Source organism: Columba livia, chromosome 5 (assembly GCF_036013475.1).
Source record: "Columba livia isolate bColLiv1 breed racing homer chromosome 5, bColLiv1.pat.W.v2, whole genome shotgun sequence".
Taxonomy (NCBI): Eukaryota; Metazoa; Chordata; class Aves; order Columbiformes; family Columbidae; genus Columba; species Columba livia.
In genome coordinates, this window is record NC_088606.1 from 43,721,613 (window position 1) to 43,748,719 (window position 27,107).

Here is a 27,107-nt window from a genome sequence, read left to right on the forward strand (position 1 = left end):
GTTATTTAAATAACCACATCTCAGGGAGTTACTGCTGAATATTGCCTAGTTTTGGTATGTTCACTGGTGTTAGTCTAGCATTCTGGCAATGTATGACTTAATCATGCAATTGTCATATTTCTAGGACTTTGCCACAAATACACTGAAATTCTTTTTGGTGCATACAAAAGTGTTCTAACTTGAGGGTTTTTTAACTGTTTTAACCTATCCTTGCACTGAATTGAATTTTTCAGCCATTAGGTTTACTTGGTGAACAGTTATGTGTGTGATTTGCTTATGTTTCAAAGAGTTTTCTTTCCTGGTTGGTGAGCACTAAACAGAGAACATCTTTTCTAGTAAACACTGCAGACGATGAAAGTACACTTTTGGAGAAAATGAGCACACTAGAAATCTTACCTGAAATGTTCAGTGTTTCAGAAATGTAATGCTTTGTATTACGTTGTCATGTATTATACTTTATTTCGGTGTATTAAAATAGCTTTGAATTATCAATTATGCAGACACTTACGTTTGTGTAGTTTGTAAAAACTTTTAAAAAACGTTAAGTGGCTATTGAGCCTTGAATGAATGTCCCACCTAAAACATCTGTGTATGCAACTTTGGTAAGTATTTAACAGATAACAAATTCTTACCTGTACATAAAACAAATTTTCCTTGATCTCTTTAATTTGACAGCTATCTTCTTAGTTTAGGTTCTTCAAGATGGGAATTGTCTCTCTGCCCCTTTTGCCCCTTCTGTCAACAGAGCAGCTAATTCAATGATTCTAATGATGCCTAAAATGCTACGATCTAGTGCAATAAGATGTATTCAATAGAGCAGCAGGGTTGCATACTTTTTTTTTTTAATTTCTTATGCCTTAATATATTTGTTTATTTTTTTAGAAAGTAACTGAATTTTAAGCATTTTAGATAACAAGTTTGTCAAAGTAATGGTGTAGTTGTAAATTAAAAGGTATAAATATATGAACAGGAACGCTTTTTTTATTTTACTAACTTCCAGCTGACAAGAATTCAAGGACCTTCAACTTTGTTCTGCTGGAGTTGATTGTTAGATACAGTTCATATATGAATCTAGTCTAAAACAGTGGGTTTTATTATTCTTTTAAATGCTGTTTTGAAAAGGTAGAGCAAGGGTTGGGCAGCCCTTTCAAAGTTGAAGATGCAGTTTAGCTGATACGTTGGACTGTTACATGCCAATGCTAAAGCTTATCAATGAAGTAAACTACTTGACTCATCCTAGTATGTATTTTAAAACAGGTGAGACTAACGATAAGGATGTTCAGGTGGTGGAACTTCCCATTGTTGACAGCTTACACCCACGGCCACCTTATTTACCGTTGGCTATCCCTGAAGACTTGGCTGACAGACTAATTCGTGTACATGGGGATCCTGCGGTGTGGTGGGTCTCGCAATTTGTGAAATACTTGATTCGTCCACAGCCTTGGTTAGAAAAAGAAATAGAGGAAGCCACGAGGAAACTTGGTTTCAAACATCCAGTGATTGGGTGGGTATTTAGTTTTCTTTTTAACTCTCTGTGCTTTAATAAGTGTATGTAGTGATCCCTCTTCAGGACAAATTGTTTTATGATGGTTATCTGAGAGTCTCAAGCATTTTGTGGGGAGTGTGCTTTCTAGATTAAGCTGTTATTTTTTAACTGTGCATAATACAAGTTGATTGCAAGTACTTCTTCAGCATACTTGCCTACCTGTAGCTGGATAAGTATGTAAAAGACAGCTCAATTGAAGGGGTTTTTGTATGTCCTTCCATATCTAGTAATGTAATACAGAATTTCATTCATGTAATTGCCTTACAGCTTGTATTCCAGACGCTTTTCTGTCTGGGTCTTCTTTTCAAGTGCCTTATAGCCTTTACATTTGAGGAAAAAGGCTAAGCCTACATTTTACATGCCACAATCCACAACTAATTTTATTGTTGGCTGCACCTGAACATGGTATGTGTCTTTCCCTTTCCTGCTGATGTTTTCACGATTGTTGTTTCTTAGCAGTAACTATGAATTGCAAAGGTTTGTATGGGGAAATATGGGGAGAAGGAAGGAAAGCACCAATGGGCAACAAAGAATAGCTTGTGAACAAAAGGTTTTACTGTCATGTAATGTAAAAAATTGTGCTGCTGTTGAGCTGAGTCTGCAAATACTGCTTCCTTTGACAGAATTTTCCTTCAATTCTTACTCTTTTTTTTTGTAGGAGTACACAATAGGTCTGTCCAAATGTTAGTTGGCTTTTGAGCATTGGGTTGGTAGGCCACTTGATCACTGGTGGATCTGAATACTTGTTTGGTTTCAAGCAGATGGGGAAGATACATTTTTAAGTACCTTCATTTGAAGTCTGTATTGTCGTTGATAACTTCTGCACAAACCAAACATCTTGTATGCTATAACAAAATTTCCTTAATTCATTTCTTTCAGTTACCCTTTTCCTTCCATGCAAGATTATTATATTGCTTTCCAGAGCAGACTGACAGCTGACTTCATATTGTCAGCATGTCCTGGTTGACATCAATGAGTTTTAATCCTCCCTTGTTTTGTGGAGAGATTCAGTTATAATATTCTAAAAGCACAGGTGTGAAATTTAAGGTTAAAATTTCAGTTGCTAAAGTATGTATTGTATTTCTAAATTGAATTCCTAGTTTCTGCCTTTTTCCAGTGTTCATGTCCGAAGGACAGACAAAGTAGGAACAGAGGCAGCATTTCATCCCATCGAAGAATATATGGTACATGTTGAAGAGCGGTTTGAACTTCTTGCTCGCAGAATGCAGATTGACAAAAAAAGAGTATATTTGGCTACAGATGATCCTTCATTGTTGCAAGAGGCAAAATCCAAGTAAGATGAATTATGTTTGTATTACAATTTGTACCTTCTGGTTAGCTTTACAATTTCTGACTATTGTGTGCACAAATCTTAGTATCTTTTTTTTTTCTTTTGTTATTGTTTATACAGTTAAGATAGCATTTCAGCTTCCAGTGATTTTGATTTTTCTCTCAGATATTATCTTTTTTGGATTTTTTTTCCCAAGTGTGTATAAGTTATGAATATACCAAAGTTATTATACAAAATACATATTAAAGAGAAACTATTCAGAAATATTCTAAAAACTAGTTAATGTATTAAGAGGTTTCACCTGTCCAAACAATACCTTTCTGTGAATAGTTGCCAGAGAAATTTTTATAAGTTGATTGAAAAACTTCTGATGACTCTTTCAGAAAGACTTCTGTATCAACAACTTAGAAGACTTACACCCTACATGTTGAATAATTTTAGAGTTTGTCCTTGAATATAGGTGGGATTCTCGATCTGTAACATTGTCTCTGTCCTGTTTTTGCTCTTTGTCCTCTTCTAGCTCCCCAGAACATGGGTGTAACAAGCTGCTCTAGCTATAGGCTATCCCAGCCTGCTGTAAAATATATAAATGTGTTAAAACCTGGAAATGCACAGTGTGCGTCTATTTATTCCTAACACGACCTATATTTTCCTTTGAAACACTCATTGTTAAGTTGCATGTTTTGCGAGGTGTCACTGAGTTGGCAAAACCTTCTGTTTAGTAAAAGAAAACAGATGCATGTGGAAGAAAAATGTTCCATATTTAACTGTTTTGGTGTTTCTGTTACATAAACAATTTCACAAATGCTTATTGCTGTGACTATGGAAACTTGGATAAGTATTTCAGATGCATTGAGGTTAATCTTACCTGTTACCAAGTACAAGTTTTCCTTTTGAATACTATTTATTTATCTGTCTACTAAAGAGCACCTGTTTCTGTTTCCAAGTTTTTACCTCCCTTGAGTAGAAGAACAGATTTTTTTTTTTTTTTTTTTTCATTTAAGCAAAGAAATGAATACTTTTTAAAATCAAGATTACTCAAGAAAGGCAATTTTTTGAAATGTTTATTCTTGGTAGACGTGCTTGGAAAAATATATAAGATAATATCCTGGATTACAAATTTTCTTTGGCATATACAAGGTAAGCAGAAAATGTTATTTTGTAGCAGAGGAATTTTTTACAGCATTGCCAACCTGTGTATTTCAATTGTGCTGTTTCTATTTTTCTTTCGTATCTATAAAGGGCTGCTGTTTAAAATTATGGAGTTTTGAAAAACTAAACGAACATACACAACTCCAGATGATGGCAATCTAATCCTGCTTTTTTTGTATATGTAGAGACAAGAACAGTAGCAGAAACAATTATGATAACATGACATTTAAAGTTCAAATCTGAACAATGAAAAGACAGGTAATACAAAATTGAGGTTACACTATTTAATTCATTACGTTGTCCTAAATAACTTTAATTATTGTTTATAATATAAGAGAATTCAATATTGCTGTAACAATCTTAGTTATGCATTTTTTCTTTGTGTTCAACTTTCAAGCCTTAGCACTGTACACTTCAGTTTTGTGAATAATAGTGAGATGCACTACGTATGTAAACATGTTGTCCCAAGTTTTCAATAACTACAAAACCAAATAGTGGAATTGGGACTTGCTCAGTAAAACAATCATGAATTTCATTAAGCATTGCAGTTTCTGTGGCACTTAAAGGTCCACTCCAAATCAGTTTTCTTGAGATATAGCACATTAGGACAGAATTCATATTGTATGTTTTCTTAATAAAAGCCGTAGACTCCCTAAGTAGTGAAGAATTTATGTGTTGCTACTGAGTTTTCAGGTAATAGTTTACACTGAAACATGATTTCCTAAGTTGCTTGCACCCTGCTGTTGCAATCGAGTAGAAGGCCTTTGAAACTTCCTGTGATTTCATAGAAGACAGGATGCAATTTGATCTTTCAGCATTTAAAGGCATCTGAAGGCAGGTTAAGGTCAGGTTTTGGAAATAAAGAACCTTTTCTTCCACTTCTTGTGAAGCAAACTACAAAGTAGTTTACGTTTCTGACAAAAAAAGTTCTAGTCACATTGAACAACCAAACGTCAATAGAAACAACTGTCACATTGTACTGCAGTAGCTTATGTTGCATTTATTATTAGGTACACTAATATTAGCAAATACTAGATATTATATGTCTTTTTACATGAGAGTGATTTGCTGTCAATGTTGGCATTTAAATAAGGATTGAGACAACATTCACATGAATAGATGTGTTGCTTCTTTTAAGAGAAGTATTTAAAAATATTCACAGTCATGAAAACAGAAATGTTATGATGTAGGTTTTAGAAACTTCCCTTGCAGTCAGATGTCTTATCAACTGCAAGTAAAGTAGTAAAGACAATGGAGTCAGTACTATCAGTTTGTAGAGTTTTTTGTTTCTTTTGTTTTCCGAAAGAAAGAAGTGATATATATTAAGAATGAGAGTGATGTAAAGCAACATGATAGAGAGGAGCATGGTTGAGAGTTCAGCAGCCGTAATGATTATGGGATTAAAGCTCTTGATAACTTCTGGTAAGCAGAGGTCATGGTATTTGTCCTAGATAAGTGACATGTTATGGATGGAATATATTGCCTGTTCTTTGATTTAATAGTTTTCAAATACAAATTTTTGAATTTCTATTATATGTATTTCTAGTCTATAACATTTACAGCATCTTCTCTATTTATTCAAAATAATGCAGTTGAACATGCACATAAATTCTTAAAAAACATATTTAATACCTTTCTGGTTTATATATGAATTCATTTAGGTCTATTTCTCATGTATATGAATGCTAAAATACGAAAGAAAGATTATTCCTTTCAGGATATTTACCTGTGAAGTCATTTGTATTTTGCTTTTTCATTTTTTTGCAGTAATTTGCCTCCCTCATGAGGTCAGTTGGGTTTTTTTCAGCGCTTCTGAAACTTTTTTCCAGCCCGTTCCACTGCTTATTTGCTTGCACAATAGCAAGTTAATGTCTTTTCTCCCTGTGTACTATCTGTAGTTTAGCTGTTGCGACCTCACCTGCCTCAAGTCATACTATGCCTGATATATAGAATTCAGATGTGCTTCAAAGTTCTTGAGTCTAATGAACAGCTCATACATTTTTCCAATTTTAGAGCAAGATGTGAACATGTAATTCTTACTCCATGGGTTTACACACGTGCTCACGCTCAAAGGGAAGAAAACCTGCATTGCCCATTCAGGATACTTCTCCAGTCCTAGCAAATTGAGAAGAGGACCCTGGGACTTGCCTCAGTTTGCACCTGCCACACAGTGTGGCACTAAGCTATACTTACACAACTAGGTGATCAGCTTCTGAAACAAATTGGAACTTGAAATAGTCTCATAATAGTGCTTTATTTGTATCGTTATCTGAGGCCAGTAGGTACAGGAAGGAAAGATTTTAAACTCTCTCTTCCCCACCTTCTTCTGATTTCTTCTTTTCCCTTTTTCCTAGCTGGGGAGGGAAAATCCTTCCTGACCTGTATATTGGTTTCAAGAATCTATTATTTAGCTTTAGAAGAATTAGATTCTATTTTTAGATATATGGAGGAGATATACTACGTATATGTAGTCTGATACAAAGAAAACCATGTTATTCTGGTTTCCATTCTTTGCTTTTATCTTTGCAGTTTATTCTTTTCTTGTTATGGAGAAAAGAATGTGTGGGTAATTTCTTTGGAAAGGTAGGAGGGATACTACAAAACACTATTTCTAGGAGATTCTGTTAGTAAGAATATGACATCTTTTTATTTATTATTAATTTACCACGCAGTCAGGAATACTAGTAATAGGACCATTGCTGAGTTCGGCTTAAAAAGGAAAAAAAGTTCCCCAAAAGCTTACAATGTAAGTATTACATTAATCATAATATAAATACAGATGGAAAGGGAATAGAAGGAAGCAAGAGCTAACTATAGAGCTTTAGAAGTTTCATTTCCTTCATCCTTTGTAGTCATTGTGGTAAGAATAGCTTTAAATAGTATCTAGAGCACTATAGTGAATGGGAAGGAGAATTAAGCCTTACCTGGTACAGGAAGTCAGTAGGCCACATATGGCTAAACTTCAGAGGGGTATAGACTTGGCCTTTTACTGTACTTTTCTTTATGTTCTGCTTTCAGTCTGTGCTGGAGACGGAATGGTGGACTAGAAGATTCTTTGGTCACACTGAGTATGGCTGCTGTTATACTCGCATTTTAGGTTGTTTAAAAGAAGCCTCTTTTCCCAAGCATAAATATAGCATTGTGGGGGGGGGAACAGCATAAAAGTGCTCATTTGAAAATTTAAACTTGTGTGTAGATAAATGCTAAGCTTTGATCACTGATTTGAGTAAACGGGTCCTGAAGCTGTTGGTTAGGTGAATTTGGATCAGCTTTACAAAATGGAATTGAAGACCAGATTTAAAAGAATCTTAAAAACTTTTTACAGAATAAAGGAGGAAACCAGAAGATTTTAAATGTATGCATGAGAAGATCCAATATGACACTTTTTTTGGTGTGCTTCATTTATTAAGTTATTAGACTGATCTTTTGCTAGTAAGAAATCAGGTTCTTCAGGAAAGGTGTTTTTTGTCTCTGCTCAGCATGCGGATTCTGATTTTTGAAGTCTGAAGAAAGTGAGTAATTTTAAAAGAATTCCTGATGAAGAACTTGCAAAGGGATGTGCAGATATCATTGCTATATTCACTGTCCCTAGAAAATGACATCTTCTGTTAAGCGTTCTATATGTTACTTCTCTCAAAGTTTTGTCACTGAAATAAGACTGATGCCCATCTCTGTTCCTCAGCTAGTTTCACAGTATAGTATTACATATTTCTGTTTGGTCTGTACTTTTTTTATTAAGAAAAATACCAATATGATTCACACAATGGAAACAGAAATAGAATGCATCACAAATATTGTGTTGTCATCTGTTGTAAGAACTGGTTAAATACTGACAAAAATGCTAGACATGAAAAGCAAAGAAAATTGTTGCAATAGACTTCATCTTGAAAAGAATATTTCTTGCCATACCCTTCTGTAATTTCTCAGAAGAGTTCTTATCAGTTATTACAAATATTCCCTTCCTTCTTCCTACACCCCTTTTTATTTTTGTTTGGTTGGTTTGTTTTTTCTTGTTTTTAATGTAACATGAACTTCCCCTGACACTCATGATCGGATGTACCCTTTAAAGTTGTCATGCTACCTCTGGGACATTTACCATACCTATATTACTTTTTGTTAGAGCGGGTGTTTCTCTTAGGAAAATATAATTATTAAAATCACTATGAGGATAAATTAAAATTCTTCCTCATATGTGGAAATTTGATATATGACTTTTTGATTCACTCTTGAGGTAAAATTCCTGATTTGGTAGTCATGGCTAGTGAATGTTAGATGGAAAGGCATGCTATATTTGCCCATTTCACTTTTGAAGACACTTTCCCCATAGTTTAACATTAGAATAATAATAAATGAGGCATATTCTTACAAGAGGTTGTCATAATCATGTCTACCATGTGTCCAGAGTGTATGCACATGCTGTGTTGTAGTATACAAGTGTGTGCTAACTTCAGAAACTTTTCAAGAACTTCTGAGTGTAAACCTTACTTTGAGCAATGTTCAACACAGGACTGTCAGGTTTTGAAGCATCTAGTTACAAGTCTAAGTTATTGTTGCTCCAGCATTATGGCCTGCTCTATGTTCTGATTTTCTTTATTAAGCAGTATAAGAATGATTAATGCTTGCAAATGTAATATTAGCTGTTTTACTGTCTTATGTAATATATTGCTTTATAATTGCTATGAAGTTTTAAATTTGAAAAACAGATTTTATTTAAATTATTTTATAATTAGCACTCTGGTTGAAATGTTGTAGTTGGCAGGATAGTCGCATGAGTTACACTTCACGACTGAAATGTAATTATTGTGTAACAGCAATGTAATTATCATCTTTGTTAAATCTACCTGGAATTTTTCATATAAAGTGTGGTTTTGTTAGGAGTCTGACTGAAAATTTAATTAATTTGTGCTACTTTCCACAGTTCATTTCGGATTTCAGTTCCCCAGTAAGGGTGTACAACCGTTTTGAGAAAGACCATTCTTTTTCAACATTTAAAAAATTATTTTATTTGCTTTTAAAGTCATTGTTACATGTCATTAATGTTAAATCTTATTTCTAAAGTAGTGTAAAAATATTTTTGTTTAAAGTTTCACTAGTTAGTTTATGATGTCTACATAGGTAGATTGACATGAAATTTTACATTTATTTTACTTCCTTTTAAACAGTGAATTGCAAAATTTGTTCTCCATGTGACCTTAATAACTGTGAAAGACTTAGTTAATTTTAATTCATTTAGACTCGTTTGTTTAATATGACCCTTTTACAGGTGACTGATTTTCTCGCGCAGTATCATAATCAGTATCTAATAGAGTATGATAGTAAAAGATAGTCCAGTAAAGACATAATCCCATATTCTATTTAGTAGTAGAAAAAGCAAAGTGATCTGAGTATTTTTCATCTAAAATCAGGAGAATTAGCAGTATGTGGCATATACTTCCTGATATTTTTTCACTTCTTTCACAGTGTCAAATCTCAGACAGACTTACAGCATCTTTTCTTTTTTTCTGGATGAAGAGAGGGCAGGCTTCGGGGGAGCAGTATCATTCTAGAGTGTTCAGCAAAATTTTTATTCATTCCCTGTAAAACAGACTTACTGAAAACAAAGTAACAACCTTATCTTGCAGCAAAGATGATGCTGCTTTAAAAAAAAAAAAAAAAAAGAGACTTTGCTGTTAACAGTGTATTGTATTTCCACAGGTATCCAAATTACGAATTTATCAGTGATAACTCCATATCCTGGTCAGCAGGACTTCATAACCGGTACACTGAAAACTCCCTAAGAGGTGTTATTCTGGATATTCACTTTTTATCTCAGGCAGACTTCCTGGTCTGTACATTTTCATCCCAGGTAAAATGCAATAAAAATACAATAAAGTATACATACTAGTTCTAAATCTTAGTTTCCTTCAAGCTCCTGTTCTTATTCTCAGTGCTCTCTCATGAAAATTTCAGGGGAAAATTAAAGGCTTGTTATGCTATCTGAACATTTAGAGGACTGTAAGCTCTTGTTGACTACTTGTCTTTAATTGAAATTACAAGTTTAATTAAGACATTTGAAATCAGCAAGAAATAGTATTAAACATGTTTAAGCATTCGTTGTTTTGCATAAATTTAATATATACCTTCCGTCCATCCATTTCTACACGTCATTGCACTCTACTACAGTTCAAACGTGTCTGCTGTTGCCTTAGTTGGAAATGGAACAGAATGAAGAAAGCAGACATTTAATTTCCCTTTGGTCTATTACATCTCTAGGAATCCAGTGGCTGTGCAATAAATGTGAATTCTGACTACAGTAATCCATAGGGAGTTCTTGTTGCAGATAATTATATGCTACAAGCTTCCATTCTTGAGTGGTCTGAAACAGGTTGGAGTCGCTTAGAAAATGAAATCCTATAATTATCATCATTGGCATTTTCTTCTGTTATGTAATATTGTATATTGATTTCATGTATCATGAAAATCATAGAAATGTTTAGGTTGGAACAGGCCTTTAAGATAGAGTCCAACCATTAACCTAGCACTATCAAGTCCACCACTAAACCATGTCCCCAAGTGCTGCATCTACACGTCTTTCAAACACCTGCAGGGACAGTGACTTAGCCACGTCCCTGTGTAGCCAGTTCCAGTGCTTGCAACCCTTTCAGTGAAGAAATTTTTCCTAATATCCAGTCTAAATCTCCCATGGTGCAACTGGAGGCCATTTCTTTTAATCCTGCCACTTGTTGCTTGGGAAAAGAGACCAGCACCCACCTTGCTACAGCCTCCTTTCAGGTAGTTGTAGAGGGTGATAAGGTCTACTCTGAGCCTACTTTTCTCCAGGCTAAACAACCCCAGTTCCCCAATGTCAAAGGCTTAAGTAAAGTCTAGGTAGACAACATCCACAGCTCATCCTCATCCTCTGTGAAGGTCACCTTATCATAGAAGGAGATCAGGTTAATTAGGCAGGACCTGCCTTTCATAAACCTGTGCTGATGGGGCCTGATCATGCATGTGCCACATGATAGTGCTCAAGATGATCTCCATAACCTTCCTCAGCACCAAGGTCAGACTAACTGACCTGTGGTTTCTTGGATACTCCTTCTGGGCCTTCTTGTAGGTGGGTGTCATATTTTCTAACTTCCAGTCAACTGGGACCTCCCTTGTTATCCAGGACTACTGATGAATGAAAAGTGGCTTGGTGAGCACCTCCACCAGCTCCCTCAGTACCCCTGAGTGGATCACATCTGGCCCCGTAGACTCATGTGTGTCTAAGTGGTGTAGCAGGTTGCTCAGCATTTCCCCTTGGATTATTGGTCCTTCAGTCTGCTCCATGTCCTCCAGCTCAGGGGGCAGTGTACTCAGAGAACAACTGGCCTTACTATTAAAGACTGAGGCAAAGAAGGCATTAAGGACCTCAGGCTTTTCTTCTTCCTTTGTCACTGTTTGACACTGTCCCTGTGACATCCTTGTCTCTAAATTTGAAAGATGTGGATTTGACAGATAGACCACTCGGTGGATAAGGAATTGGCTAGATGGTCACACTCAGAGAGTTGCAGTCGGTGGCTCAATGTCCAAGTGGAAACCAGTGACAAGTGACATTCCTCAGGGGTCAGTATTGTGCCAGTGCTGTTTAACATCTTTGTCAGTGACATGGACAGTGGGACTGAGTGCATCCTCAGCAAGTTTGACCCAGGCTGTGTGGTGCAGTCACCCTGCTGGAGGGATGGGATGCCATCCAGGGGGGACCTTGACAGGCTTGAGAGCTGAGCCCATGTGAACCATATGAAGTTCAACAAGGCCAAGTGCAAGGTCCTGCATGTGCATCAGGGCGATTGCATGCACAAATACAGGCTGGGAAGTGAATGGATTGAGAGCAGACCTGAGGAGAAGGACTTGGGAGTGTTGGTTGATGAGAAGCTCAACATGACCCAGCAATGTGTGCTTGCAGTCCAGAAAGAAGACTGTATCCTGGGCTGCATCAAAAGAAGCTTGACCAGCAGGTCAAGATAAACAATTCTCCACTTCTACTCCGCTCTGGTGAGATCCCACTTGCAGTACTGTGTTCAGCTCTGGGGCCCCCAGCAAAAGAGGGACATGGACCTGTTGGATTAAGTCCAGAGGAGGGCGATGAAGATGACCAGAGGGCTGGAGCTCTTCTCCTGTGAAGACCGGCTGAGTTGGGGTTGTTCAGTCTGGAGAAGAAAAGGCTCCATGGAGACCTTATAGCACCCATCTAGTACCTGAAGGGGACCTACAAGAAAGCTGGAGAGGAACTTTTTGCAAGGGGAGGTAGTGATAGGGCAAATGGTATTGGCACTAAACTGAAAGAGGGTAGATTTAGTTTAGATATAGGCGAGAAATTCTTTGCCATGAGGGTGGTGAGGCACTGGAACAGGCTGCCCAGAGAAGTTGTCGGTGCCTCATCCCTGGAGGTGTTCAAGTCCAGGCTGGATGGGGCTTCGAGCAACTTGTTCTAGTGGAAGGTGTCCCTGCCTATGTCAGGAGAGTTGGAACTAGATGATCTGTAAGGTGCCTTCCAACCCAAACCTTTCTATGAGTTAATGATAATAATGTTTGTTTCAGCTGAAGTATAACCACTGAATGCATATCAGTGAAAGAGGTGATCATCAGCCAAGACCTAGGGCTGTATGTCTTCAGTGCCACACAGGTCTTGGTGTTGAGACAGTTCGTACTCTGAAGGAAGAATTACGTGGTCTTGGATAAAAACTTAATCAGAAAACTTAAGTTTTCTGCTGTTATGATATTCAGATAGTTGTGTTAAAAGTGGTAAATGTTGGCTTTAAATAAAACACCAGGTACAGACATAGATGAAATACATTTTAAATATAGGTGCAAATGCCTTGGGCAGAATATATTGTCCTTGAATTGTAAGTTTTTGAGTCATTTTGAAATACAAATGCTATAATTGACATAGTTAAGGTGACACAGACTGAGGGGGACCTCTGGAGGTTTCTTGGTACAACCCCCTTGGAGGGTAACTTTGGGGTACATTGTGTCTTTGAGCTCCAGTCTTATCCTGCTTCTCCCTGCATGTGATGATAGTCAGGTTTGCTGGATGACATATTTGGTTTTCCAGAGTTGCAGAAAATTCTACTATAAATTCAACTGTATTAGACTGCTACTCTCAATAGCTGGGACTCTGAATTTGGTCCAACCCTCTATTTAATTTATTCTGAGCAGTTTCTTGTGCATTAATAATTTAAACTCCTCAAAAATCATTTAGCACCAGTTTTGCTGGTCATGCAACGATGTGGATATCTACAGTATTTTCATATATTGGGCTTTTCTAAGGTCTGTTGCAAGTTTTCCCTCTTTTCAGAAAGATGTATTTTTTATCAGTCGGAAGTTAGATCCTCTGATCTCTAGTATTTGAACTACTATCTCTGTCCTTTCATCAATGAAATAAACGGTTTGGGTAGTTACTTTGGATTAAAGGTAAGCAAGATCAGGCTGTTAATGGCCATCTTTTTGAAGAGAAAGTAAGGATAAGAACATAGTCTAATTTATTTCCAGAGTGATTTTGGAGTTTCACATTAATGAATTGTATGCTGATTTTTTTTCCATTTTCCTACCCATGCCAAGAAGAGTCAAAACTTCATTACAGAAGTATTAAGAGAAAATTACAGTATATGTGAGTAGAATTAGGTGCCTTAGGAAGTCCTCTGTGTTAATTCTTATATATGCTACTGAAACTAAATAAACACTGATAAAAGCTGAAGAATAGATATTTCATTAAAATACTGTTGTTAAAGAAATTAGGCCCATCATGTTCTGTGAAGTTAAGGGAAACAACATATCTTAGCACTGTATTTCAGCAACATTACATTAATTGAGATGTATAGAAAAGCCACATGGTAGTTACGCAACTCCTAACGTAGTAGCAGAATTAAGATTGCAGAATTAAGATTAAAACAAAGAGCTTTTCTGTCCCTTTGGTCTTCATTTAGATGAGATCATAGCTCCCTCTGCCTGATGTACATTTCTTCATAATCTCATTTCCTTCCAGGAATTATTAGTCTCTGTATTTTGCATTGTACATATAAGTATGCAGGCTGTAAAACAAGTGAATCTATGAATTAAAAATGGGAGGCTGGCTTCAACTGTAGTTCTGCATGTCGTCTCTGCCCACTGCCCTCAAGAGCTTACAGTTTAGTTACCCAGGTTTGGCACCACAAAGGAAACAATTGCTGAGGGATGTTGTATGTTTTATGTCAGGTATGCAGGACACTTATGCTCACTAAAAAATAATTTCTACTGAAAATATTTGAAATCCTTTACAGAGTGTGTATCTTCCTGTGGTGCACAAACATGCGAAGAAGAAAAGATCAAAAACAGTCACAGAAGCTACAAAATAAATTACTTCTTACCAATGTATGGGTAATCAAATTTGCTTCTGTATTAGGGGGTATAACAAATTGTTTGAAATAATGAACTTCAGCCCAGTCTTCTGAAAACTACTTCTGAAAAGTTACTTCAAAGATCAGATGGAGACGGATAAAAGGAAATGATTACATTTTTAGAGCAAATGCCTCTCTCAAAGAAGCTAGGAATGTACAAATATGTCTGGTTTGACTCATCAAAGTTCTATTCACCTTATCCTTAGAGGGAGAAAGGTAAATTCAAGCTCTACTATATTTACACAGAATTAAAATTATGAAAAAGCTCAAATGCTTGTTCATATTAAAGAAGGTTGCTGTATTGTTAGTTTATCAAGCTTTTTCAAACTTACACAAAATCAGAGAAAGATATGGTCATGTAGATTAGAAGTCAGAAAGGTCACAGTAGCCAAGTCAGACACCTGACTGAGAAGATCTTTCTAGCCGAATGTTGAAAAGAACTTTGTTTAATATAGCGGGAGCCTTTTGTGTTCCTGACAACCCTGACAGATACAACACAATTCTGATGTGGGAACCTGTTGCCAGTCTGAAAATTCCCTTCATAAAATGTGATGCAATGACATTTCAAAATGCATCTTTCTCCTCACCAACATCATTATTGTCTTGCTGAAATTAAGTTTCGTTTAGTTGTCTTCCAAGTTGCCAACAATAATTCTATCACTGGTCTAATCTTAACAGCATTTTAAAGCCTTGGACTTTTGGAACTGTTGTATAGTGGAAGGTGGAGCTTCCTTTAGAAAAGTAAATGTAAAGCCTCATTATTGCAAAATAAATTTTGAAAATGTAAATTCTAAAGGTTCAAACGGAAGTAAAATACAGTTTTTATTAGTAGAAAAGGAAAACAAATTTGGTTGGCTACATAAAATTAATTTAAAAAGCAGGATGGCTAGTGTTCATATAGGTGTTTTCCATTTTTACTGAAAAATAGACTGTTCTAATTATTTATCTGTTTATTTATTTACCAAATCCTATCACCACAGTAGTAATTAAAATTGTATGCTTCTTATTAGTAAATATGCAGGTTTTTTGGTTTTGATCCTCTTGTGAAATTTCATTTTTATGCATTGGTTGCTGACTTCCGTGGTACATTGCAGGCACACACAATATTTATGACTTCTCTTCTGTTTTTGTTTCTAAGGTTTGTCGAGTTGCCTATGAAATTATGCAGACATTGCATCCAGATGCTTCAGCATATTTCCATTCTTTGGATGATATCTACTACTTTGGTGGACAGAATGCCCACAATCAGGTTGCTATTTATGCTCATCATCCACGAACTGCTGATGAAATTCCTATGGAACCTGGAGATTTAATTGGAGTAGCTGGAAACCACTGGGATGGTTATTCAAAAGGCATCAATAGGAAACTAGGAAGAACAGGCCTGTACCCGTCCTATAAAGTTAAGGAGAAAATTGAGACAGTCAAGTATCCTACATACCCAGAGGCTGACAAGTAGACTGACGACAAGGACGACGTTCGGCAGTAATTCTCAAGTTTGATTGGTTTGAACCAGCCAACACGCTAACTAATGGTTTATATGGGATTTGAATTTGCATTTTAACATGCAGTTAAAATCAAAGCCTTTAGCAATGAAACTGGATGAGAAGCTGAAAACAAATGGATGGGCTATTATATGAACTTACTCTTAGACAGTTTTTGTTATATGCACTCTCACACATGCACACACAAAACTGCATACAACAGGAAAACGGTTGTTTTATACTTTTTGTCTCTTTTCAGGATTCGTCCCAGTCATTAGTTTAATGTGAGCTTCGAGCTCTTTTCTCTGCCATTAATTGACAATAATGTTCAGACTTATAACACTGCCACATTGTGTAATTTGAGTGACATGAACATATTTTGTATGTGCAAAATTTAAAACGTGGTGCCTATATTTGAAAAACTTGTGACCTTTTTAGAAGAGCCATCCCTATTTCACAGTGGGCAGGAGTCAATCTTCAACTGGTGTTACCATGACCACTGAACTTGCTTCAAACAATAGATTCAAATTTCAGACTAGATTTCTTTATAAGTTTATTTTTAACATTCCATTGATTACTTCTCGTCATTAATAAAATAAAGGATACATCCAACATTAAAGAAGTCACTGTCTGTTAGGAACTTTTGTAAAACAATGCCATGAACAGATTCTTTAGTACTCATAATGTTTCTGGACATTGTCTTTGATTGAAAACAAATCAAACAAACCACAAAATGACAAAGAAAAAGTAGCTGGAATTTCATTACATTTTTAAATGCTCATTAGTACCACAACTGCTTAGGGACACAGTGTTGCTCTGTTCTGTGGACAGTGGGTTTCAACACAATGACTTCAATGGCTCAATTTCTTACATTTACTCAAGCACTGTTCTTTTACCTTCTGTGTTCCTCTTCTGAAAATATTTTTTTAGGGTATTGTAGATGGCCATTTATCATTTTGGCATTGAATGTAGTTACTTTTAAGTGGAATACTTCAGGTTGTCACATTTATAGAACTAGTCGATCTAGGGTACTCTAAAAAAGTCTAATAATTTACCCCAAAAATAGTAGGTTCCAAGAAAATATACACAAGGATTAATTTTATGCATGACATAAAATTGTTAGTAATTCTTAGTGTTCCAAAATCTGTTTCTGTTCTGCTCTCTGTTAAGAAAAGAGATAATTTACAGAACAATTTTCCAAAAATATTTTAGAATTGGGGGTTGTATGTATATATATATATATATATATATAACTCAATGTACAAGACATCAAGAGATTATTTCCCAATAGAAATAATATTAATAGCCTAATACAGGTTCTAGTGCAAGCCAGTCTGGAATACTGGAAGCGCAGAAAATGGTTACTATTGAGACACTGAGAAAATGCCACATAGGTAAAGATTTAAAAAGCATGACTGGTTAACCTTAAAAAAGCAAAAGTTTAAAGGATATTTAGTTATATTTATGAATATACCAAGGGCAGTGTTGGTATAAGGAATGGATGCACTTGACCAAGAATAAATTTTAGGCTGAAAAGTAAAATGAAATCTCTGGCAGCGTGAAATTCTGCAACAATCTTCCAATCTACATAGTGGCAAGATGGAACTTGACTGGTATGTAAATGAATTAACAAAGTGTTTCTCTCTGACATTACTTGCAGGACTGATCCTATAGATCCCTTCCAGTTATGTGTTCCTCAACTGAAAAACTGTTTTGTGTCTTGGAAAAGATCAAAGTTGAAAAGTACTGTGGAAAATTAAAAAAAAAAAACACATTATCTTTTAATAGTATTAAATAGACACATCAGTAAAAATGAGCATAAATACCAAATGGGATTCAAAGATGGACTGAAGGATAAAAGCAAATGAATAGGAGTGGCCAAGAATGCTAAAGATGATAAATTTTTATGACAAAAGATGGCTAGAGTTACCTGGTGTTTCTGTATTTTGAAACTACTAAGGAAGCTGTTTAATGTTAGTTTCCTGTGTAAGTGATTCTGATAAATTTTTGACTAGCTTAACCAAACTTGTGATATTTCAGAGGCACAAATGTAGGCTAAATTATAACTTCTTTTTTACTCAAATTTGAATTGTACGTATAAAGCTATTGCTACATTTCAACTTGGAAAAAAATCCAAGGCCACAGATATTTCTTCCTCAATGTTTCAATCAATACATTTTATCTTTGCGAAAACTAATTTAATTATTTCTCCACAAATACTACACTATCTATTTGATATTTATAGATTTTGAAAATGTTTTGGTTTTGAAGCTCTTTACTTACAGCTTTAGAGCTCATCATTTCCAGCGCATTTCTTAGAGTGCAGAAATAGTGTTCATAAATGAATTAACATAGGAAAATTGCTCCATAGTCAGGTAACTCAACTGAAATAATGACTAAAGAAGATCAATAACAGAAGGTATAAGACAAGCCCAAAGGCAAGAGCAGATCTTCTGATATAGTAATGAGACAAATGAAAACAGTGATGTTATAGAAGATGTATAATGTGACAGTTCCTGAACAGAATATATCTGGCAAAATATTGGCAAGGTACATGTGCCTCCTTACATATTCTAAATACCTAATTAATAATTAGCTCATCATCTTTGAGAAAATGATCATGAAATTATATGAAATTAAAAATTATTGTTAATAATTAACAAATGTACAAATTATGATCCTGTAGTGCTTATAATGCATTACTTGTCAGAGGAAGAAAACTAGCAATAGGCTGTATACTAGATGCATCTGTTTCTAGCGATTTGTTCTGTTTAAGACTACCGTATATTTAAATCTTGGAATCATAGAACCTTGGGGCATTAAAACTGAATTTGTTTTATATTAAACGAAATGAATATTAGAGACTTTGTTCTCAACTAAGGTGGAGTCCAGGTAGTATGGAAAGATCTATGGGTAACTGAAAATGAGACCCCCAGATTTTTATTGTAGCTCACAGAAAAGTGAAATAATAGGAAATTAAAAAATTGTCTTAAATACCTGAAAGAAAGCTGAATCTTTTGAAAGTTCTGAACTTGTTAAGATCCTAACCAGAATGCTTGCAAGCAAGCAAGTATACATCTTGTTTCTTCCGTTCACCTTATAGCTCTGCAACAATCCAGTCATGTAATTTTTGCCTCATACCAAACCACCAAGTTTGACATCCATAAAACAAAGATAGCCCTCATACTCAGAGAAGCTAATGTTCAATTAATTTTTTCCTCTTTAAGAAGCATTTGTGTGTGTGTGTGTGTGTGTATGTGTATGTGTGTGTATGTTGTGCTCATAAAAGGAATATGAACAGTACTCTTTTTGTTCTTTGCTATTTTACATTATCATTGTCATGTTTTCTGTAATAAGGTATTTGCCAGGTACATGTAGTCTCTGGAAACTGAATATGCTACTTGCTTCTTACCAGCTGGGCTAAGAAATTTATTCTAGGTAGTTCAGTTGATTAGTCTTCTGTGTCATTGGTGCACCTGGAGACTGGGGTCAGCAGCAGCAGTTTGCAGCTGCCACTGCAGTGACACCAACCTGAGTTCTGTCCTTGATTTTCAGTCCAGCCTACAGTCAAATGCGTGGGATTCCCAAGCCTCTCTACCAACATCCTTTCCCTGTGAACTGCAGAGTATTATGGATTTGTTCATGAAGGATGATGTTTTATTTCAAAACTTTTAAATATTTACCTTCAAAGAAGTCTTTGTCTTCCCTTATATCACTGAATTTTAAGGAAATTTGCAATTACCAGAAGATTTCTCTCCACTGGTTTTTCAGAAAAGAAAACTGATGATACCTTTCTTATGGAGAGATATGCACAATGTGAAAGTTTCCTCCATAATGGGTTTTCTGTTTCTTTGGTATGCAATTGTAAAGTAAGGGTCTTGTCTTCTGAGCTAGGAACATAATAGAATATGAAATTTTCATTATAAATTATTGATAAGGAGAAGGAGATTTTCCTTCATGCCTGTGGAGTAGCACATGTGGAACTTTTTCAAAACAGTGAATTGAGTTTCTTTGCAATGTAATCTCTCGACTGTCTGAAGAATCCAAGTAAAAATCTTCTGTTTAGCTTGGGAGGCAAGAAGGAGAGAGTAATAAGAAGACATGATATTGTACTTTAAATTGCAATATAAATTCATAAAGCCACAAACAAACCTTTCACTGTTAGGTTCAGGACCTCTGCCAGCAAAATTGTTCTGCTCTTTACCAGAAATACTTAAAATTTGCAACCCTTCTTTTGACTTTGCCTAATTCTAATCCCAGTTATGTGTATAAATATCATGCGGGTCATATTGTGGTCATTGGTTGTTACTATATTACAGTTTCATATTTGGGTGGCTTGGGAGCAGGCTGTCAAAGGGCACAAATTTTGTTTGGTTTACTTATTGTGTTGAATGAAAATTACCTTTAAAACTCACAAAAATCCCATTTGCCTAAGGCACCACTAGAATTCTATTTGTAGTCTACAGATTTTTGTCAAGATCCCCTATATGTACCTGCAAGCTTATCAGAAGAAATACTGAAGCAAATAAAGTTATGCATAAATATCAACCTCAAACAGGTTGAGTTAGACTTTGTAGTATCCTGTTCATTTCTAAAAAGCATGAAATGTGGAACTGCATGATGCAAATAAGAGGATAGTATAAAGTTTCCACGCCTGCAAAAAAAAATGGCTAGTCTGTTTGCTTCTGTCACTGGTTGGGTTCCCTGTGTACAAGATTGTTTCAGAATCAAAGTACATAAGGCAGAGGTCTTCCAGCATTATTACAGGCACCTGAGAACCCCTTCCATTGGTGTGTTTGCTGGTCTTTACCCCTTTTAGTACCATGTATAAATAACTAACTATGCTGATCAGGTTTGCTTTTCAGTAGAACCTTCCTTTATTTTATATGCTTGTTTCCTTTGACTCAACATACTTATCAGCAGAATCCTACTGCCACTGTAATTCAAGCACGTTTCAATTAATGCAAAGGCATGCCAGTTGTTTTTACCAAAATGTCTTTACTGTTGCTCAAAATTAACTTCATGCTCTTAGGCTGACTCATAAGGAGACGCTGCTGACAGAAGGCACTATCTCTGCTGGAATATACTGTACATCTTATGTAGCTGCTGACACATACATGTACTGGTTTTACTTTCAATTTTGCATTATTTTTCCTCTTTATAGAGACGCAAGATTTTGCTTTTAGTATATTTATGAAGGGTTTTCTTGAGCTTGGAAAATCCCCAACTGTCCTGCATTTTCTTCCATTAGCCCCACTGTCTACCTTATTCTGAGCCTGATCTACCATGGTTGTATGAACTTTCTTCAAACCTTTCTGCTTAGTGTGCTTTGATTTCCTTGCCTAGTGGCTAGTGGTCATTACTTGACCAGGAATCCAAGGGACAGCAAGTATCTGTATGTGTTTTTTCATAATGTGAAATTATATTTCTTGCAGGTTTGTTTTTGTTTTTTTTTTGTTTTGTTTTGGTTTTTTTTTTACAAAATGCATTTTTCGTATTTTTCCTAACTGGTATAGTCAAGGATTTGGAGAGAAAACACCATAATCAGATGTGCCTAACAAGTGTTTAGGAGGCTTACAAGGCACAGAAGTTCCTTATCTAACAAGATTTAAAGCTCACACTGTAGCAAGTTTCTTGACCAGATGAAAGATGTATTCTCATAGCATTCCCTATCCATTTTTGGCTAGCACCTCTTATACACTAATGCCTGCAGCTTAATATGCAACCAACAGGGACACAATCTAAATGCAGTCTTTTTACAGGACCATAAGAGACAGGTCCTTTTCTTCTCTTCAGTCTTAGAATGCTTTCTTTTAGCTTAATTTCAGTGTTCCTTCTCTCTTTCTTTGTTTTTTTTTTGGTGTGGTTTGGTTTGGTTTGGTTTGATTTTTTTTGGGGGGCGGGGGTGGCTTTAATACAGCTGCATGGTTTTCAATTACTCCACTGCAAGGAGAACCACAAGGATATTACATCTCAGCTGTGAGAATCCGCTGAATGTAGAGTATTGCTGTCCAATTCAGCTGTCTACAAGAGATTTGTCTCTCAAAGAAGCTGAGTGTGTCTGCTGATATCTTTCCAAGCAGTAACTACCTGGAAGAAAGGAAGGTGACCAAAAAACAGGACATGCAGCTTCCTCCTTTGTGAATGAGGAGTTGGGAATCCGTTATGTCCAATACTAACAAATGTATCTCCCCAGAGCTGCTGATGTGTTATGACTACACTTTATTACACTGATTCATATTAGCTCATGTACTCATGTTTCCGAGTGTGTTGCTCGTTCTTTTTGTCCAATGTTCAGCTTGTAAGACTGATGATCCAGGAGTCTCCTTTGTTTCATGTTTCCACTACACTTCCCACAGTGGGATTCTCATAATTCAATAGCATCCCTAGACAGTACAGTAATATGAATAATAATAGTAGTAATAAAATGTTTTGAACGTTTCATGTATAATGCTAATTTCAGACTGATTTTATAGTGTTTGCTTTTACTTCTGTTACATTAATATTTTCATAGAATCACAGAATACCAGGCTGGAAGGGACCAGCTATTGCTTGTTTCCCATCGTGTGTATGAAAATAAATTATTAAAAAAAAAAACCAAACCAAACCAAACAACCAAACCCAAGCCCAAATATCAAGAGTTGCATTCAGGAAGTATTCTTAGTTCCCTCCTACATGCTGATGACCTTTGTTATTGATAGGATATTTATATGTTTGGTTCTGAAACAGCACAGTGATTTAAAAAATTACCTTGCATACTTTGTTTGCTCTCATTCCTTCTCTTGGGACTTAGTAACTGAACATATGTATGCTAAATCTATTTCAGTGTGAATTGAAACAGGTTCATATCTATGCCACTGCTGATTACGTTTGTATGTATTAGTAAGTGAGAGTTTTGGAAGTAAATATCCTTCATTTCTCTGCTTTTAAAACTGAATGTAGGAGAGTAAGTGTAACAACCATTGGAATAATAGGTTTTTGTCACCTTTTGTTGAACTGGCTAGAGCTTACTCAGACCCCTTCTTTTTCTCAAGATAACACATTGCAGGAAGGTGCTATAGAGAGACAGATGCATATGCTATAGACAGTTGTGCACCTAATAGGTACATGTTGAATAGCCTGAAGAAACCTCTAGAGCAGGGTGTCAAACTCATTTTCACCGGGGCCACATCAGCCTCGTGGTTGCCTTCAAAGGGCCAAATGTAATTTTAGGACTGTATAAATGTATGAGTAGTTACTACTCTAGATGATGAGGATGGGACCAAGGTAATGGTTGGCTGGACATGAAGGTGTTCCAGTCTGCTTTATCTGCCGATGTAATTGACTGGAGGTCTTCTCTTCCTGGGCTGCCCTTCAGGATTCATTTAACAGACACACATCATTTTGTCACGATTTCCTTCTGGATGGATATTGGTTACAGAACACCCTGTTCCTTTCTAATAAGGTGCATCCTGTTAATGCAGGTGCCCTGCTGTACTATCTATGTAGATGTTTCCCTTGATACATTCCTTCTCGGAAAGCTATACACAATGGAACAACAACAACAATAAAAAAACAAAACAAAACCAACCCAAACAAACAAAAACAACAACAAAAAGCCATTATTTGCTAATTTAAGTCTGATTTTTTATTTCTGAGATACCCGTGATTTGCCCTGTTGACCTACAGAACCACAAGGTAGATTTTAACTTCTTTTCCGTGGCAAATAGGTTACTACTGTTGGCTGTAGCCAACAATTTGATGCTGAAAGTAAGCTTTAAGCCTCCGTGAGAATTTCTGGCTCTTACTGCTGTCAGAGAAAGAGTTCTGGCTCCCCTAACAGTAGATGTATGGAGTCCACAAAAACTAGTTTGGGCTCATTCTGTGTGATAGACTTTTTCCTACTAACATTGCCACTCTTTTGCCTAAGTCTGTTTTATCCAGCTTTACTTTGTTTTAGAATTTATCTTACAGATGCAAGGGTACAAGGCAATGTCTGCACTTGAAAGGCAGCTGTAAATGAGTTTTCTAAGCATGCTGCTAGTACGAGGCAGAACAATGTCCATTAATCTCTTAATTTGTGCAGTATCTTCTCCAGCAACTTTTCTACCAGTGGTGCCATCTTAATTTCCTCACTGTCTCTGTCTTATATGTGGAACGGTCTTCTGTTCATTCAGATCTCTAAAAAACCAGCATATGTACAAAAAATGAAAAATGCAATTAAATCATGAAAACATCTGCTTTCTCATCAAATTTTGTCATCTATTCATTGCATTTTTGAATTTCAAGTTCTCAGAAGCAAAAAAATTATTTTGTTATTGTTCAGACTTGTTAAACCTGAAACAATAAATAACAGACAAAAGGGTTTGTTGAAGGAGTAAAGCTTTTGCTAAAGCAGAAGATGGTTTAGGCCTAGTACAAACATAATAAGAAATAGAAATCACATTAAATTCCTAGAAGCAGAACTGCATGAAAGATTGCTCTGAATTACAGAGTAAGAAATACACAGGATTATAATTTTTTCTGTTTCTTTCCCTGTTAGTTTAACTAACTCGTCTAAGTTGCTGCTTATGTGAGGAATCAGCATTAATTAGCACGTGTTGAACTGGGCGGACTTTTCAATGCACAGACTGCCTGTCGGAACAACTACATGAAATTTTCTCAGTCATTTTTAATCTTACTACAAAACCACCTTGATGTTCTGTTATAGCATTTTGAATTTTTGCATCTTGAGGTTTCAGATGACCACTAGTAGGTGGTATAGAACATGAATGATAGAACTTCAAGTATATCCATCTGGAAAGAGTGGAAACAGCTGTCTGTGCATAAGGCAATACATTGATATGTCATGTGAATTAATCATTTTAATTTCAGTTACGGGATATGCAAAGTGTGAAACTGTCACGAGGATGGAGCCAGGCTCTTCTCGGTGACAACCAATGACAGGACAAGGGGTAATGGGTTCAAACTGGAACACAAGAGGTTCCACTTAAATTTGAGAAGAAACTTCTTCTCAGTGAGGGTGACAGAACACTGGAACAGGCTGCCCAGGGGGGTTGTGGAGTCTCCTTCTCTGGAGACATTCAAAACCCGCCTGGACACATTCCTGTGTGACCTCCTCTGGGTGTTCCTGCTCCAGCAGGAGGATTGGATTAGATGATCTTTTGAGGTCCCTTCTAATCCCTAACATTCTGTGATTCTGTTTACTTCAGAGCAGTATGGCTAACAAATGATTTGCGAAATCATTGTCCATTTTAGCCTGGATGTTCTTATTGAAGAACAGTAGCTATGACTAACAAGAGGTTTCCGTATTGTTTTTGTTTGAGGTGTGCCACTTGTTTGTTATGGCAAACATACAATGACTGAATAATAAAGAATGTAAACTACATTTTACTATTGCAGACAGATTCAAAGGCTAGTTGAGTCCCACCCAGCATCCAAAAAAATTGCTTTTGGGAAACTCCTCAAATCACTTGAATTGAGAAAATAATAAGTTTTTAGATAAAAAGGCTTATATTGAGTTCAGAGAAAAGTCTCTGCTCTGGAGTCTTCAAAATTTCTGTCTAGGAAAGATTTAGTTTTCAAAGTGTGCATCGGAGCAGTACACTGTACTCATATTTGGTCATTATTACTATTTGTATGAAGATCTATTAATTTTATGTTATTCTGATCTTAGCTTTTTCAGAATTCCTAGCATTTGTCAAGATTGTATACAACAATAAAACAAGGTATGCTGCCTAAGCAAACAAGTGTTCTCCAAATTTCCAAATGCTTTTCCTTCTGTGTATGTTATTATTAGTGCTCTGGAATTGATGCATGCACGCATGATTAAATTACCACGTCAATACCGAAGTTGAGTATCTCTAGCATGTTTGCAATTGCCGAAAACTTTTTTCCAGTAATCACAAATGGTAATTCCCTAGATGAGCGAATCTTATTTTCAACTGTAGTATTGTTTAGCTATGCATCTGTTTGCAATGAAAAGAAATAAGCCTTTTTTCAAAGATGGTTGTAATCTGTGTTTTCCTGAGGATGCCTCTTTTATTCCGAAGTCAGGCATGCTGATAGATGCATTTCTTAACAATTCTCTTGCTTCTGAGAATTCTCAAAAATTAGGTAAAGCACTTTATGCTGGTAATTACTACCTAGACAAGACAAACTTAGTTTGCAGCATTGGTCAAATTCTCTGCCAGTTTTCTGGCAAAAAAGTGGTGATTTTTTGTCTGATGACAAAGTATTAGTTGCACACTCTAACTCTTTTCAACTGTACCTAGTAAGATTGCTTTTGTATGCATTCCCCACCTGTACAGGCTATGCTCAGTAAAAGGCTAATCTGAATATCAGGAAAAAAATCTACAAAGAAAGCTTAGGTAGGGGAATAAAGTTTTGGGGTTTTTTTTGTTTTTTGTTTTGTGTGTGTGTGTTTTATTGTTATTACTATTATTATTTTGTATTCCTAATTGCAGCTGCTGATGATAATGACCATAGTTTTCTTTGCACACTTTGGGCCACTCCCAGGAATTACTTCATGTGCACTTGCCAGCAATTAGTGTCTTCTATTTCTGTTTCATCATTACAAGGCTTCCATTGAATCATAACCAAAGCTCCTAAAAATACTCATAGATATATACAGTTCAGGTTTCACAATGTCCCTAATCTTTACTTTTTGTATTGGGCTGTTCAAAATTTGTCTTTTTTGAGAGACTGACAAGTTCGTTGGTTTGCACCAGAAGTTTTCAAACTAAATATGCGGTAGAGTGCAATGCTGTGAATGGTCAAAGCCACTGATGCTCAGTATAATCCAGCATGTTCAAAAATTTTCACCAGCTTTGATCATTGGCAAGTACAAGAAAATAACATAGACTTCTTTATAGACCTTTTACAATGCATTTTGAACAAGTGTTGTTCTGGATATGTCTTCTAGCCAGTCATTCCTTCCGTAAGTGCTGAAAAACGACTGATTCATTCATTCATTTATTGTTTGGGAGAAAATGACATTTGAATAGGAATAAACATATGAAGAAAGACAAAAGTTAATTGCTTTGATCTAACAGATTTATCTTCGTAACACGTGGTCCCATATGTATTCCATTTTTTTCCAACTTTCTCCTTCGTTTCATATTTCTTTATGCCTCATGAAATCTGTTACAGGAAAGAAATTACTAGAATTTTCCTTTACACTGTGTGTACATGGCTGAAATGTACTTATGAACTGAAGGGTCTCAATTCTCTGGCCTTAGGTGTTGGAACGCATGCCCAAC

At 36.0% G+C, this 27,107-nt stretch overlaps 1 protein-coding gene across 11 annotated transcripts in view; it reads left to right on the forward strand.

The window, feature by feature from the left end:
* FUT8 (fucosyltransferase 8) overlaps positions 1–20,436 on the forward strand; it is a 130,516-nt gene extending 110,080 nt beyond the window's left edge. For 8 of the 11 annotated variants that reach the window (XM_065066037.1, XM_065066033.1, XM_065066029.1 and 5 more), the window contains 4 exons: positions 1,258–1,504; positions 2,664–2,840; positions 9,684–9,834; positions 15,525–20,436. In XM_065066037.1, coding sequence (XP_064922109.1) covers positions 1,258–1,504; positions 2,664–2,840; positions 9,684–9,834; positions 15,525–15,842 — 893 coding nt within the window. In that variant the 3' untranslated portion in view covers positions 15,843–20,436. Of the gene's footprint in view, positions 1–1,257; positions 1,505–2,663; positions 2,841–3,841; positions 3,956–4,174; positions 4,248–9,683; positions 9,835–15,524 lie in introns of those variants that run through there. The other 3 variants (XR_010473255.1, XM_065066035.1, XM_065066036.1) reach the window with 3 other exon arrangements.
* The last annotated feature ends 6,671 nt before the right edge of the window (positions 20,437–27,107 follow it).